The sequence below is a fragment of the Apodemus sylvaticus genome, chromosome 3 (genome assembly GCF_947179515.1).
Source record: "Apodemus sylvaticus chromosome 3, mApoSyl1.1, whole genome shotgun sequence".
In the NCBI taxonomy this organism is placed as follows: Eukaryota; Metazoa; Chordata; class Mammalia; order Rodentia; family Muridae; genus Apodemus; species Apodemus sylvaticus.
Genome location: NC_067474.1, coordinates 109121720 through 109138764, shown reverse-complemented (window position 1 = coordinate 109138764; position 17045 = coordinate 109121720). Strand labels below are relative to the sequence as shown.

At 40.3% G+C, this 17045-nt stretch overlaps 1 protein-coding gene across 1 annotated transcript in view; it reads left to right on the top strand.

Annotated features, from left to right (window-relative positions):
- The first annotated feature begins 859 nt into the window (after positions 1 to 859).
- Positions 860 to 17045, top strand: part of Plaa (phospholipase A2 activating protein) — a 32152-nt gene continuing 15966 nt past the window's right edge. The window contains exons 1-5 of the mRNA XM_052176762.1: positions 860 to 1219; positions 12616 to 12809; positions 15452 to 15552; positions 15638 to 15758; positions 16700 to 16867. Of these exons, the coding sequence (XP_052032722.1) occupies positions 1071 to 1219; positions 12616 to 12809; positions 15452 to 15552; positions 15638 to 15758; positions 16700 to 16867 (733 nt within the window). The 5' untranslated portion in view covers positions 860 to 1070. The remainder of the gene's footprint in view (positions 1220 to 12615; positions 12810 to 15451; positions 15553 to 15637; positions 15759 to 16699; positions 16868 to 17045) is intronic.

Sequence of the window (17045 nt, the reverse complement as noted above, 5' to 3'; positions counted from 1 at the left end):
TTTGGCAACTTAACAAAGGTTTGTGGTATGATGGATGCCGTGCTACAATATGGAAGGCTAACTTTACTACAATGTAGACTGACACTCTCGATGCAATATAGTGAGGCATCTACCAACACCATCGGGGTTTGGCTAAAAATATATATTCTCTCCTGTGATATCAGCGCTCAGAGATTGGAGCATGAAACCACGAGTTTTAGGCTAGCCCGAGCTATCGTGCGATCTTTTAAATAATTAAAGGCATTTTCTTCCTCACCTTAGACCTTCTGAGCCAAACCTCGGGCAAACAGTGGTCACGTTAGGGAAGACTGGGCATGGACCGTCGTATTTGCAAAATCTGTTACTATAGGTAAGAACATTCGGGTAGCATGAGGCAAGTTGACTAAAAGTTCCCACTTTGACATCAGATTCAGTTATCTTAAATGAAAAAAAAAAACAAAACAATAAACTGATGAAAATCTTGGGAGACTCTCCAGAGTCACGCAGAAAATGGGTAAACAAACCGTGACGTAAGGCGAGCAAGCAATGCTGCTCTACTACTCTGAGTAGCCAAGCCAAGTAGCTAGATTTAAAACAACCGATTCAGCGCGCCAGTGAGCCACTCGGGACGCGCGGCATTGTGGGAGTTGTAGTTCCTATTTACCACCTTAAACTACTACAGATCTTTGGTTGTTCTCTGAAATGGACCGGGTTCTGACAGGACACGGACCTCCCGCGCCTATGCAAAATTTCCTGATCTCACCGTCCCTTCTTCGGCCCGCGATCCAGGGCGCAGAGCAGAGCGAGCCTCGGTCCATGCTGCCTCAGCAGCCGACGCATACATTTTGCGTCACCGCGGGCTGCGACGGATGATGAATTCCGGTGTGTATGTTAGGGTTGCTGTGTCACTCAGTCCGCTCGGCGCGCCCCTTCCCCCGCGGTCCTTCCGCACCGGCTGACTGGCTCTTCCGGTCTCCGGATCCCCCTCTCCTGCAGGCGGGTCTCGGGCCGCAGCCTGGCGCACGCCGGCTCGGGCCTGTAGACGAGTCTCGTGCCATACCTGGGAGCCGGGCTCCGGATCCACGCTGGCCATGGCGAGCGGCGCTGCCAGATACCGGCTGAGCTGCTCTCTCCCGGGCCACGAACTGGATGTGAGGGGCCTGGTGTGCTGCCTCTACCCGCCGGGAGCCTTTGTGTCTGTGTCCCGGGATCGTACCACCCGCCTCTGGGCTCCAGACAGGTGAGTGCTGCTAGTCCTGCGGCCCCCGAGTGGACCACAGGCTTCCAGGCACGTGGGAGGAGTGACTCTCCTTCCCTGCCGTGTAGCTCTCCCTCTTCCTGGTGTCCGCACAGCTCCTGCCTCCCTGCCGATTCCCGAGCTCTGGCTCTCACGGCGCTGTCTGAAAACCGACAAGATTTCCGGGGAATGAGTGTGGGGTTGGAGGACCTGGCTGCCTGTCCTACCATGACCACTAACGGGCGGCTTGACCTTGGACGAGCATCTGAAAACACCTCTAGGGGCTTCAACTGTGGCAGACAACCCCTTCGGTTTCTTTTAGACGTTAGTATTTATTGTTGTTTGCACCCTCCCAGTTTCGGTGCTGTGAAAACATCTGGCTTGCCCCTCGGCTCTGATCTCAGGAGTTGCTCTCCAGTCAACTCTCAGATTGAATTTTTGAAGACGGTAATTCTCAGTAATTGCCTTGCAGGGAGTTACACGTGGTGTCTTCTCTTGGTTGTCCAGGTTATAGTCTGTTTGGGGAGGAGAGGATGAACCTCCTTAAATGTTTATTGTTGTGTAGGAATGTCCTATTTTCTTGAGGAAAAATTACTATTGCTTAGAAGTTCTGCCTCCAGCCCCCCTCCCACCACCAAAAAAAAAAAAAAAAAAAAGGTAAAAGCCAGCCCAAATCAATATCAGAGGTTTCATTTAAAGCCCTGATTAGTCGAAACTTTATGACAGTAAACAGATTTCTAATTTTGGGAAGGTAAATTGAACTTAGATTAGATAGTAATATACACACACACACATATACATACATACACATCCCCAGGGGAGACAGGTTCTCTCTGTTTGCAGATCTCTCTGTTTGCAGAACTTTCTTATATTCTCTTGTGAGAATATCGAGTTAGGTCTGAAAAGATATTAGTAGGAACCTTTTTTTTTTCTTGGAGTTATTCCTCGTGTGTGTGTGTGTGTGTGTGTGTGTGTGTGTGTGTGTGTGTTTTGATGCCAACATCTCTTATTAGATTGAGTAAGCTGATCTTGGAAGGTAGAATGGGGGAACTCTGAGGAGGAAAAGCTGTAGTTGGAAGGCTAGGTTTCAGAGTCAGTGAGCCCAGGTCCTGAAAGCTAGCATGAGCCAGATGGTAATGTTTAGGTGTAAAAACATTTGAGTTGGGGACTGGAGAGATGGCTCAGCGGTTCAGAGGATTAAGAGCACTGACTGCTCTTCCAGAGGTCTTGAGTAAAATTCCCAACAACCGCATGATGGCTCACAACCACCTGTAATGGGATCTGATGCCCTCATCTGTTTGTGTCTGAAAACAGCTACAGTGTGCTCTTATACATAAAATAAATAAATAAATCTCTTTCAAAAGAACACTTGAGTTTCAAGCAGAGAGTGATTTGGTTTAATTCAGTTGTTAAAAACTTCTGTTTTGTCTTCAGTAGAAAAGTCTAAAGGCAAAGCATGGAAGTAGATTTCTTTGATGGCTTTTGCGGTGCAGCCAGTGGACGATGGTAGAGTAGGAATATTTTAGAGTAGACTGCTGTGTGTTCAATTGGATATGGCCTCACATAGTCATTTCCAACCATTCCAAACCACTTAGTAAAACTAGTAATAATTATAATCATTGATGAAAATTGTACCTTTAAAGCAGAGTCCACAATCTCATTAAATAAATTTCAGAAATATTGGGGTATAGCACGTAGCTCACTGTGTGGCCTAAGATCCTGAATTTAGTGCCCAACAAAATTAAGTCCAGTAGAAGCATATATCCACAAAGATGAAAACCTTGGGTTAAAGAGTACCTGTTCCAGAGGATGCCTGTTTTAGTAGTTGAGTCCTGTAAGGGTATTGTAGGTTGACAGAGTGGAATAACTGGGGTTGTTTGTACCTAGGAACTTTACACTGAAATAATCTGTTGGAAAACTGGTTCTTCTTATTGATGTTTTTGTTCTTCAGATTTTTTGTTTGTTTGTTTTTTGTTTGTTTGTTTTTTGAGTCAGGGTTTCTCTGTGTAGCCCTGGCTGTCCTGGAATTCACTATATAGACCAGGCTGGCCTCGAACTCAGAAATCCGCCTGCCTCTGCCTCCCAAGTGCTGGGATTACAGGAGTGTGCCTCCATCCCCGGCTTTGTTCTTCAGATTTTGATTACACATTTTTCAACTAACAGTGATCAATATTTGTAGCTAAGCCTGTAGTCATTCCTAGAGCTCTTCAGGTTAGTTTCTTGATTACTAGCTTCTGCGTCTCAGCTGGCACACTGACAGTTTTTTGGTTTGGGGGGTTTTTTTGGTATGGTTTGGTTTGGATTTTTTGAGATGGTTTCTCTGTATAGCCCTGGCTGTCCTGGAACTCACTTTGTAGACCAGGCTGGCCTCAAACTCAGAAATCCGCCTGCTTCTGCCTACCAAGTGCTGGGATTAAAGGCCTGTGCTACCACTGCCCGGCACAGTTTTTATTTCATGGTATATTAATTGAGTTAATGAAGGATTATACTATATTGAGAATCAAGCAGTAAATGAAATCTGTTTTTCCATGTTCGTTGTTCATATGGTTCTGGGTGATAGTAGTAAGTGAAGAAATGAACCAAGAATGGTGGGAGAATTTAGGAGGTAGAAAGAGCTGGATTTTAGGGTGGACTAAACAGCTAGTTTTTAACCCAAGTCCGTTGAAAAAACCAAAAGGTACACCTTAGCAGAAAAACCATTGTCGTAGGAACTAGACCAGCCTGCATGCATGCTGTGGTTTCACACCGCTTCAGACCTCTTTAAACTGACATTACACTAAATCAGTTCCACTACACTATCACCAACCTCTGGGGTGTGAGAGATGAGGTATGGCTTCAGCGCCTTTGTCTTTGTATTGATTGGCCTCTTGAACACCAACCGTATTTGAAGATATAATTTAAAATTTACAACCTTACATTTTATCTTTCTTGATTCTGCTAGGCCAAAAGTGACTTCTCCCTGAGCACCTTGAGTCCTAAATCAGGACGGTTCTATGGTGTTAACTACAAAAGCCAGTTTCTTTTCTCTCCCATCCCAGATTTCTTTTCCTCAGAGGCAATGTTTTTATCTAACTGCTCATTTTGTGTTTTATTCCTATGTCAATGTAAATTGCAATGTTGCAATATTTATGTGTTGATTTTTTTTACATTTGAAATTAGTGTTAACCTGTTTTCTGCCCACCCCCATCTCCAATGTCTTGTTTGTTTGTTTGTTTGTTTTTTGAGACAGGGTTTCTCTGTGTAGTCCTGGCTGTCCTGGAACTCACTCTGTAGACCAGGCTGGCCTCAAACTCAGAAATCTGCCTGCCTCTGTCTCCTAAATGCTGGGATTACAGCTTTACGCCACCACCGCCTGGTGGATGTCTTTTTTGTATGCTGACTTTTGCTTAGCTGGACTAAATCAAGTGTTTGTGACTATTTTTTTCCCTCTGGTTTGGGTTCCCATTTGCTGAGTTTTCTATGTATTTATCTTAATTGTACTTCAAATTCTTTTTTTTTTTTTTTAAGAGAATTGCACTCCCTTTTTGTATCTTTTTTTTAAATAAAGATTTATTTATTTATTTTATGTATATGAGTTCTGTAGCTGTCTTCAAGCTCACCAGAAGAGGGCTTCTGATCCCATTACAGATGGTTGTGAGCCAACATGTGGGTGCTGGGAATTGAATTCAGGGGCTCTGGAAGAGTAGTCAGTGCTCTTAACCACTGAGCCATCTCTCCAGCCCCTTATTTCAGATTCTTTAAATTGACATTTAAAAACGTTGGATAATTTAAGGTTACCGTTTCTGAAAGTGAAAGCTTTCTCCTGTTACTGGAGCACAGGTATGCCCCTTTCTTTAGACTGCCCGTGTTGGATTTCTGTAACTTAGACAGTAGCTTTCACTTTCTTGTTTTTGTCTCTTGCTTTTACTGGAGCACATCCTCCAGGCAATTCGTGAATGTAGTTTGTCAATAACAAACTTGAAAACATTTTTTTTTTTATCTTGCCAGAGTAGTGACAATTGTAGTGGTTATATGATTTCTGATTCTGAAGTAATTTTCCATCCAGATTTTACAGCTTTGCTCCATTGTTTTTTTTTTTGTTGTTGTTGTTGTTGTTGGTTTTTTTTTTTTAATGTTAGGCTATTAAGAAGTCTAAACCATCCTAATTTTTTACTTATTCTCCTTCCCCTCTCCCACATGCACACTTTAAAAGGAGTCTGCTTTCTTCCATTTTCCTGGATCATTAGTTGGCATTTTATTTTTGATAACCTCTGCCCAAAACTTTCTCAATTAATCGGTTGTTTTCTTTCTCTGTCTTTCTTAGGAACTTCTTATTCAGACGTTGAGTTTGTTTCCTACCCCTCTTCTCACCTGTGCTGCTTTCTAGTGGGTTGACTTGAGCTTATGTTCTGGTTCGTGGTTGCAGTGCCTTCCCATGTATCTAGGGTTGCAATGGGTACTGGTTTCTAAATTTTAAGTTATTTTCTCCTTGGTGGTCCTCCAGAGTTTTTTTTTTTTTTTTTTTTGTTTTGTTTTGTTTGTTTGTTTTTTTCCTACCTCACTGCTTGTTTTGGTCTTTGAGTTTCATGCTGGAAGTTTTCCCTGGATATCTGTTATTCTTTATTATGTGCTCCATTGGTTCTGAGGATGAAGATCTAAAGAGCTTCTGGGAAGCTATGTTTTTGGGTGGGGCTTGCTGACTGAAAACTGTACTAAAGTAGCACTATCTGGGGAGCTATTTTATTTTGCTGATCTGCCAACAGGATACTGGCCTGGCCTCTGGTGTTTTGTTTTTTTATGATCTTGGGCTGTGATTCAAATGCCCTTACACTCCCAAGATTCAATGATTCTTGTGTGTCTGTGCTCCTCTGCCTCCCTCTCTCAAGACTTTTTCTAAAGCAGAACTTTCAGATATTCAAGGTAGAAGAGGGTTGCTGTCTTCCAGCTCTGCCTCTATTTCCCCCACCAATGCTTCTTAAGTATTTTTGTCATTGACTTAAGAAGTACTTAATGCTCACCTTGTAAAATATTGTGGTAGGAATTTGGGAAGATACAAAGAAGAAAATGAGATCAAATTGTAGAATTAAGAACCTAATAGATGCTGGGCAGTGGTGGCACACGCCTTTAATCCTAGCACTTGGGAGGCAGAGGCAGGCAGATTTCTGAGTTCAAGGACATCCTGGCCTACAGAGTGAGTTCCAGGACAGCCAGGGCTATACAGAGAAACCCTGTCTCAAAAAACCAAAAAAAAAAAAAAAAAAAAAAAACTAATAGATGACTGTAAATAACCCAAGTAAACAACTATGCTTAAGGATGCACCTAGTCTTACATAATACAGATCGCTCTGCTGGGAGTGACGCCACACGGCCACAGAGTAGATGCGTTGGACTGCCTCAAAAACAACAAATTTTCTTTGGCTAGTGGCGCACGCCTGTAATCCCAGCACTTGGGAGGCCGAGGCAGGTGGATTTCTGAGTTCAAGGCCAGCCTGGTCTACAGAGTGAGTTCCAGGACAGCCAGGGCTATACAGAGAAACCCTGTCTCGAAAAAACCAAAAAAAAAAAAAAAAAACCAAAAAAACAAAAACAAACAAACAGGAACAGAGGCTTAGTTATTTTTTGAGCCATATTTCCTGCCACAGAGACATTTTTAAAAATATTTTTTCATGACTTTCTCCAGGACTATTAATAAAATTATTTAAAAATCACAATTTTAAAATCACATTAAAGTAGATAAACTAAAATTATCTCCTACCAAATAGCCTTAGGAGAACTTTTTCTGTGATGTAGCTTCTGATTCTAAAGACTACACTTATCTTTCTTACGAAGGTCTGGGTTTTGTTTTGGGTTTTGGTTGGTGGGTTTTTTTTTTTTTTTTTTTTTTTTTTGGTGCTATTTTAAGAGATGCACTGAACAGGTAACCCTCCTAATCCACTCTTTTCTCACTCTAGCTCGGGCTGGTCTTGAGCTTTGATCTTACTGCTTAGCATCAACATGTTCCACACACTGTGCTTTTTTTTAAAAAGTAGTGTGAGGAGACAGCCATGATCAAGGCAACATGAACTACAATAAAGCATTCAGTTGGGGGCTTGTTTACACCTCATACAGTAAGTCCGTGAGCAGTATGGTGAGGACCACAGCTGAAGGAGGACAAGCATGGCTCTGGAGCAGCAGTAGCGCAGAGCTCACATCTGATTTCCAAGTTGTAGCCAAAAGAGCAAGATTGGGACAGGTTTGGCTTTTGAAACCTCAAAGGCCACCCTCAATGACGTGGCTCTTCCAATAAGACCATACCTACTCTAACAAGGCCACACCTCCTAATCTTTCCCAAATAGTACTAACTGGGAACCATATAAAAATACATAAGCCATTAGCATGCAGACCACCACACTATGTTTGTCCACATGATTTTGTAGACACCCAAGGACGACTTTCAGTGTCCTGTCCAGGCAGTCAGGCTCCAGGGATTCTCTTGTGCCCACGCCCTCCAGGCAGCACTGACTTTGCAGGTGCTCACAGGTATGACTGCTTGTTTACATGAGGACAAGGGATCCGAGTTCAATCCTTATGCTCCTGTGGAATGTGCTCTTACCCACTAAGCCATCAATATCCCTGCCCTATATTAAAAATAGTAAAGTACAACAGAATTGACCCTCAAGTTAGGTGTATAGTTTGGTGGTGTTTACTAACTACATTTATAATGTTGTACAACCTTCAGCACCATCATCTTCATAATCTCTTCTTGGAAAACTGAAACTTAATACCATTGAAGTAGTAGCTTCCCTTCTTCCCCTCAGCTCTGGCAACCACCACTCTTCTGTGTGTCTGCAAGATTTTGACTTTTAAGTGACTTATACTTTATATAAGTGGACTCTACAGTATCCACTTTAGTTGTTTTGTTTTTGTTTTTGTTTTGAGACAGGGTTTCCCTGTGTAGCCCTGGCTGTCCCGGAACTCACTCTGTAGACTAGGCTGGCCTCGAACACAGAAATCTGCCTGCCTCTGCCTCCCAAGTGCTAGGATTACAGGTATGCGCCACCACCGCCCGGCTTCAGTATCCACTTCATTTTCATTTGGCATATTGTCTTCAAAGGTCCTTATTGTGGCATGTGTTAGAATTTCTGCATACAAGTGAGACTGTTGTGTGTAGACAGCACATAGTTAGATCATATTTTTAGGCATTCTGTTGATCTGTGTTTTGATCAGAGCACTTAATCCTTTGACATTTAAAGAGGCATAAAATTCCCCTTTAAGGCTGAATAAAATTCTGTCTCTGTTTTTTTCTGATTGATTCATCTGTGGTGGACATTGGATGTCTTCCATGGTTTAGCTATTGTAAATTGCTACTATGATAATTTTTGTTTAAGGAGCTCTTTGAGACTGCTTTTATTCTATTGCATATATAATCAGAAATGGAATTGCTAGATTATATGGTGATTCATAATGTTTTATTCTTGGGTAGAATATATATATTTTTTAAAGATTTATTTATTATATGTTAAGTACACTGTAGCTGTCTTCAGATTTACCAGAAGAGGGCATCAGATCTCTCTACAGATGGTTGTGAGCCACCATGTGGTTGCTGGGATTTGAACTCAGGACCTCTGGAAGAGTAGTCGGTGCTCTTACCTGCTGAGCCATCTCTCCAGCCCCCTAGAATATATTCTTATTTCTAGTTGGCTTACTGTATTGTTCAAACTCTCTGTTTGTTTGTTTGTTTGTTTGTTTGTTAAATTGGCCTTGCTGGAGATTGGACTCCCAGCCTTTCCTGGCAGACAGTGTTCTGCTGCTGAACTGTACCCCAGACCCTTGGCTTATTCTGTGTTGTCATTGATAGGATCACCTGTTATTGGGTGGGATATTGAGGTCGCAACTGTGACAATGAATGCAACTGTGCTTTCAGTTGCTGCATTTTGATGATCATATTAGGCATATAACTGTATAGTTATTGAATATTATTGCTGTATTTATTCTGTTTTGTTTTAATTTCTTTGTACAAGGCTTTGCCATGTAACCTGGGGTGACCTAGCCTACAACTTGATGGGATCATAGGCATATGTCAGCATACCTGGCATGCAATTTTATTAATATGTAATAATATGTAATATGTAATAATGGTACCTGTACTTTTTAACTGAGGATGATTGGTTTAATATTTATATAGCTCCCCTTTGCTCTTTTTTGTTTACTGCTTATATGGAATATCTGTTTTCTGGTGTGTTTGGATTTTGGGTGTTAAACTGAAACTCTTGTGCATAGACAGCACATACTTAGAACATGTTTTTAGGTATTCTGCCAATCTGTCTTCTGATTAGAGCATTTATTCCATTAACATTTAAAGTGAATACATTTTGTTATTTTCTTTCTTTTATTTATTTATTGTTAGCATTTTTATTATTTAGATCTATTTCATTGATTTTGAGGAGTAACTGAAAACTCTGAAATTGTGTGTGTGTGTGTGTGTGTGTGTGTGTGTGTACAGCTATACAGCTTGTAAGAACTAATTCTCCTAACAGCTCTTGGTTGCAGGCCATTGAACTCAGGCCAGTCAGACTTGTGAGCAAGCATCTTTACCTGAAGACTGGCCTCGAGCTGGAAATTCTGCCTTGGTCTCCCAACTGCTAAGATTATAGATAGGTCTGTACCTCTAGCACAGATGACGACTGTTTTTGTTCGCATGACTCTGAATTCATTTCATATGGAAAATACATACTTCTTGGAGGGTTGGAGGGCATGTTTGATAGTATAGAATTCACTTACTTTTGTCATCTGGAAAGGTCTTCATTTACCTCCTTTTTGAACAAGACATAGCACAGTTTGTTGATGGGCAGGTTTTGTTTGGTGTGTTTGTGTGTGTGCATGTGCATGTCAGAGTGAGTGCAAGTGTTAACATGTTAAATACATTGGCACAGTTCACCTGCCCCATGCTTATTTGTAAAAGTGCACAGAGGAAGTTGCACAAAGCCTCTCTCACACTTGTAAATGCTTGCTCTCCCACTGAGCCACGCTGGCAAAGGTTTTGTTGTTGTTTTGTTTTTAATGGGAAATTTACCTAGTATTTTGTGAGTAAGGTTTGTGTGTATGTGGAAGCTAGAGGTGGATGGTGATGCTTTCTTCCATCACTGTCCACAGTTTTTGAGACAATGTTTCCCACCGAGTCTGGAGTTTGGCTGGCCAGCGGAGCTCTAGGGATCTGCCTGTTCCAGCTGTTGCTGAGGTTACAGACCTGGGCCACAGCCTGGCTTTCTATGAATGCTCAGGATCCAGACTTGGTCTCAGTGCTGGTTGCACAGCAGATACTTTATCACTTTATCAGCCAAGCTGTCTCTCTGTTTCTAAGTCTGCTGCCTTACTATCCTTCCTTCCTTCCTTCCTTCCTTCCTTCCTTCCTTCCTTCCTTCCTTCCTTCCTTCCTTCCTTCTTTCCTTCCTTCCTTCCTTCCAGTTTATTACATCTTATTTATTATGTATATATGGGAAGGTACACTTTGCACAGTACTCTGGAGGTCAGAGGACAACTTGCAACAGTCATTACACTCTACCATGTGGGTCTGAGTGATTGAACTCAGGTCATCAAGCACCAATACCTACTGAGATGTCTCTTAGGATGCCTGTTGTAGATTTTTTTTGACTAGGAGGTCTGCCATTTGCCTTTTTGGTCTTTTGCAGGAAGCACTTCTAGTGATCTATTTTGTTCCTTTGAGTAAGCCAAAGTTTGTTAATGGTTTGTTGTTCAGTGTCCCTGTGTCAAATCCCAACGTGATGTGTGTACTTGATGTGTACGCTTAGATCTTTTCTTACTTGCATTTCCGATCAGCATGCACATTCAGTTGTTAAATCCCTGTATATGCAATTGGCTTTTGAATATCTTTGTTTTAAGTTGGTTTGTATTTTGAGAAAGCCTCTACCTGTGTTGCCAGAGCTGGCTTTGAACTAAATCCTTTGAGTATTGGGATTGCAGACATATATACTACCATACATAACTACTAATATTTTCAATTTTATTGCTGGCTTTCAAAAATAGGTAAAGAGCATGCAGAAGGAGCAAAATGGTCAGTCCTTTAAATTTCTTGGAGAGGTGGTTTGTATGACCAAGGCAGACAGGAAGTTTCAACAATGGCCACCTGTTTTTGAATAGCAAACAATGATCAGAGAACTGATCTCTGCTGTGTGGATAACAGAATACTTTATGCATGCTTTGACTTCTGTGTGTCTACTATATGTGGAGGATCACTCACCGTGGAGTTAGAGGTTGACAGATGAGTAGCTACTACTGTTCCAATTGCTAAAATTGACTAAAATTAGCTTCAGTAGGCTGGATATGTGGTGTGCATAGGCTCTGGGTTTGACTACCAGTGCATTTGCTGTCTAAATGTGGAGAAACATTCCTGATTCTTCCTTCCAGCTAGTATTTTCACTAGGGTCTTTGCAGTTTTTGTCCTTTTGAGAAGAGGAGTGATTGGTCCATTGATTCTCCTCTAAACCTGCTGCTAGTGTAGAAATCATTTTCCACAGGTCTCCTAGGCCTTTACTACTTCTTCACAGCTATTTTGACAATATTGAAAATTGTATTTTTGTTTGTCTTACCTTCATTCTATCTGCAGTGCTTTTATCGAACCATAAACTGCTGTTACAGTTAGATGACTAGTTAGTGTGCTTTGGGAAAGAAATGAAACTGTTCAGTTTTTGTCCAGGAGTTTAATCTCGTTGTGTGTACTTGCCTTAGCTGTTGCACCTAGATTATAAACTGTTTTATTGCTTGAGATATTCCTGTGTGTGCCTCTTAGTTACTAGTTTGTTGTTTTCTACGTAGTATATGGTATCATTGTTTGGTTTAGTTAAGGAAGGGATGCTAAAAGATTGATGTAGGCAATCATTTGTAATCTAAGGCATTTATTAATTAATAATGAATTGTGCTCCCCCAAACAGTACTTTGGTTTCTCATTTTTAATACTTACTAAAAATGATTGTCATTCTTAGTTGTTCAGGTTCATCTATTATACTATACTAAAGGGTAGTAATTTGCTTCATTGAGCAAATTTACTGACAGTGGATTTCATTATCTTAATTTTTGTTTCAGTTCCCCAAAGATTTCTTAGAGCAGCAATACCTGATGAGTAGAAAGGTGGTGGGGAATGAGAAAGGGGCACTTGCAGTATTCATCCCCTGCACTTTGCTTTCTTGTTTTTCCTGTTAATCAGTATAATCATACTGAGAAATCACATCAGATTTTTCCCAATCTAATATATAATCCCTTACTCATCAACATAGCTATTTAATGTTTAATTAAAAGCAGTATGTTCTTTGAATGGTGTATTACTACTCAAGCTGTGTACTGAGTAGTAATGAATTTATTTTATGTTTAATGTCTTAGGGTAAGCCAGGGGCAAGTGTGTTTGTATTAATGATCCTCTCTTTCCAGTCCTAACAGGGGCTTTACAGAAATGCACTGTATGAGCGGCCACTCTAATTTTGTGTCTTGTGTGTGTATCATACCCTCAAGTGACATATATCCTCATGGACTAATTGCCACTGGAGGAAATGACCACAATATTTGCATTTTCTCGCTGGACAGTCCAATGCCACTTTATATTTTAAAGGGTCACAAAGATACTGGTAAGTATAACATGATGGTACTTTTGTATTTGAAGAAGTTTCACTATGAATTACAATTCATGTATTTTTCTTCCTATATTTTTAGTTCTGCTTGTTAGTGGAAACCTTTTTGGACCATCTGAGTTTTGTAAATTTTCTGTTACAAATTTACTTGCAGATTTATAAACTGGTATATTCAAGGTTGTTCCTTTTTGTTCTGGATCAGATAGTTTTGGGGATCTGATAGTAAAGGGAAAATACTTCAAAAATATCACAGCTCTTATAAAATGATGCGCTAAAACAGTGTGCTCATGTATACTTATTTTTATCATTTTAAGATTTATTTTTATTATTTTTAATTATGTATGAGTGTCTGTGTGGGTATATACACCTATGTTTAGGTACCTGTGGAGCTCAGAGACAACAACACTTCTGGAACTGGGGCTATAGGTTGTTGTTAGCCACTAGATACAGGAACCCCTGGACCCCTGGAAAAGCAGTTTGCATTCTTAATAATGGAGGCACATCACTTTGTATAGCATGTGTAGAAGTTTGTGACATGATTTATAAACACTTAAAATTAATTCCTGTACAGAGTAAAGATGTTTGTGTCTATGTAATATTTTAAATGCAGAATGATACAGATTTTAAAGGTTTTTTTTTTTTTTTTTTGGAAAGTTTTAAATGTATACAAAGAGAGTAAATAGTATGAAAATCTTCCCCATGAGTTTACATAGCTTTAGCTTTAAGGATTACCAGTGGCTTATATATTTAATTTTGTTACCCTACCATGGTATTATTTTAAAATGAAATTTTTGATTTTTTTTTTCTGTACTTCAATGTGTAGCTTCGCAAACTTTTTCTGTAAAGTGTTAGTTATTAAATGTTTTAGACTTTTTAGACTATATAGCTGTTATAACTCTTCAATTCACACAAAAGTATAAATCAAAATGTCTGTTTTTCAATAAATCTTCAGGATTTCTCACATGATAGGTAAGTGTTCAGTGTTGATCTGTCTTAATTGCCTGAGGTGCTCTTGGACTCACATCACAGTGAGTCCTTGAGCACAGGGAGACCTTGAACTTGTCCTCTTCCTGCATTAGCTTCCTGTGTAGCTGGGTTATAAGTTATGCCACCAGGTCCAGTGAATAATCTGTATTTATGGACACTTGAAATGTGTATTTCATAAAGCTTTTACATGTCTCCAAAGGTAATTTTAATATCCCCCCTTCACTTAAGGTAAAATTGTTTGGCTTTTGTGGATTATGAAAAAACAAGTGGTTTGTGTGCACTGATTTGCTGATTCCCCTAAACAATGAATAACTCTGGGGGCAGGGAGGGGACAGCCTTGGGTATTGTTCCTCCACTGCTGACCACCTTTTCCCCCCACTTTGGGCCAGGTGTGGCATTCTTTAATCCTTTCACTTTTGAGGTAGAGGTAGTTTAGGGGCAGCCAAGGCTAGCTACATAAAACAATTTTAGTAGTATGTTTGGCAGATGAATGCCACAGCACATGCAAGGTCAGAGGATAACACTTAGGCGTCAATTCTTATGAGATCCAGTGATAGAACTAATACTGTCAGACCTGTTCACAAATGTCTCTTCTCATAGAGCCCTCTATCCACCCTCACCTTTTTTGAGAAAAGGTGAGAAAAGAACTCTCAGTCATTGGTAGTCTGATGCTTGCCACTGGGTGCTGCCTGGGCAGATAGCCTGAGGATCTGCCAGTTTTCACACCCCTAGCACTGGGATTATAAACATGTACCACTCTTAGCCCCTTGGCAGTTTTGTATGGGTTCTACAGGGTGAACTCAGTCCTTTGTGCTTCCTTGCACTTTATCAGCTGGCCCTTTTCCCTAGCCCCTACTTTTTTTTTCCCTAATAGGAGGAAATAACCATATTATCATAATTATACTTAAAACAAAAACAAAAATTTCTTACTATCAGCTATCTAATAAGTATTTAGAGTTACTAAGCTGACTCAACATATTTTTATGCTTTGAATTCCGACCCTCACAAGGTTCATTTCCTAGTTCTTACCTGACATCCATGAAGGTTGGGTAGCTCACAACTGCCTGTAACTCCAGTTCCCTTTTCCAGTGCCTTTTTCTTGTCTCTACAGGCATCTGCGCACATATGGCATATACCCGAACAGGCATATACATATAAATGAAGATACAGCCGGGTGGTGGTGGCGCATGCCTGTAATCCCAGCACTCTGGGAGGCAGAGGCAGACGGATTTCTGAGTTCGATGCCAGCCTGGTCTACAGAGTGAGCTCCAGGACAGCCAGGGCTATACAGAGAAACCCTGTCTCGAAAAAACCAAGTCCCCCCCCCCCCCAAAAAAAAAAAACCAACAACAACAATAAATGAAGATACAAATACAAATAAATTAAAAAACAGAAATATCTCAAAGCACTTGAACTGTTGTGGCCACACAGCTTATGAATGGCTCAGCTAGGCCTTGTCCCCCTAGACATGCTGGCCCCAAAGCCTGTGATCTTGACCTCTGTTATCTCTTGCAGCTCCACTGAATAGAACTTTATTGGCTAAGAAACCATCACTTCACACATTTACTTAAAATTTTTAGTCCTTCAAAAGATTGCCAGGTTGAATATTTGTTCACATAAAAATGTACTAACTAACCATTTTCCCCCCTTAGTTTGTAGTCTTTCTTCTGGAAAATTTGGGACATTACTTAGTGGCTCGTGGGACACCACTGCTAAAGTCTGGCTGAATGACAAATGCATGATGACATTGCAGGTATTGTTTCTGTGTGAATATTTTATATAATAAGTGAAAATGAAGATTCTGTGGCATCTTAAGTTGATACCCATTTTACTTACAGGGTCATACAGCTGCAGTATGGGCAGTAAAGATTTTACCTGAGCAGGGCTTAATGTTAACTGGATCAGCAGACAAGACAATTAAACTATGGAAGGCTGGAAGATGTGAGAGGACTTTTTCAGGTAATGTCAGGATTCACAACTTTTGTAATACATAATATGCTTCTTACCTACTCAATTGTTTCCTTGAAAGTTTAGAAGCTAATAAGAGTTCATAAAAAAAAAAACTTAAGTATAATTGAGGCCATTTGAGTGAATCTGATTTTGTGTATGTTGTAATACATGTGTGTAACTTTTTGTGTGGAGATAAACTAGGTTTTTGATAAAGTGAAGAATATGTCTGATTGTTTATTTAAAGTCATAGTGTGGGGACTGGAGAGATGGCTCAGTGGTTAAGAGCACTGACTGCGCTTCCAGAGGTCCTAAGTTCAATTCCCAGCAACCACATGGTGACTCACAACCATCTCGTAATGAGAACTGACGCCCTCTTCTGGGGTGTCTGAAGGCAGCTACAGTGTGCTCATATAAAATAAATAAATCTTTAAAAAAAAAAAATCAAAAAGTAAAAAAAATAAAGTTGTAGTGTGGTACATGCCTTTAATCCAGTGCTAAGGAGGCAGTGGCAGGTGGATCTCTGTAAGTTCCTGGTCAAGCTTGGTCTATATATCTTAAGAGTTTAGAAAATCGTGGTGGTGCACGCCTGTAATCCCATAACTCTGGGAGGCAGAGGCAGGCGGATTTCTGAGTTCGAGGCCAGCCTGGTCTACAGAGTGAGATCCAGGACAGCCAGGGCTATACAGAGAAACCCTGTCTCGAAAAAACCAAATCCAAAAAACCAAAAAGAGTTTAGAAAATCATGTCAAGAAGACAGAAAAAAATAACTTCTAAAACTGTAAAATAACTTCCTAAGACTGGAGATTAAAAAACAATATTGCTAAATGGCGGAGTTACCAGACCACTTTCTACAGGAGAAAATAATTCTATAACTTGGAAATGTATATTTTACTACTCAGTTATACTACATAAGTGTTAATAAGCTATGATTTGTATTTTTTTAAATCTAGGGCATGAAGACTGTGTAAGAGGCTTGGCAATCTTGAGTGAGACAGATTTTCTTTCCTGTGCAAATGATGCTAGTATTCGAAGGTGGCAGATCACTGGCGAGTGTCTGGAAGTATTCTATGGACATACAAATTATATTTATAGCATATCTGTCTTTCCAAACTCTAGAGGTAAGGTTACCTTAGGCTGTGTATTTATATTTGCGCTGTTACATCCCATTTTTGAGAAATTCTTTTACTACCTTCATACTATTTCAGAGTAGATGGCTCTATTATTAAAAAGGCTCTTGAAGAAATAATTAATAATTAATTGCTCCAGAAAATAGAGTATACATTGTGAAATTAATAA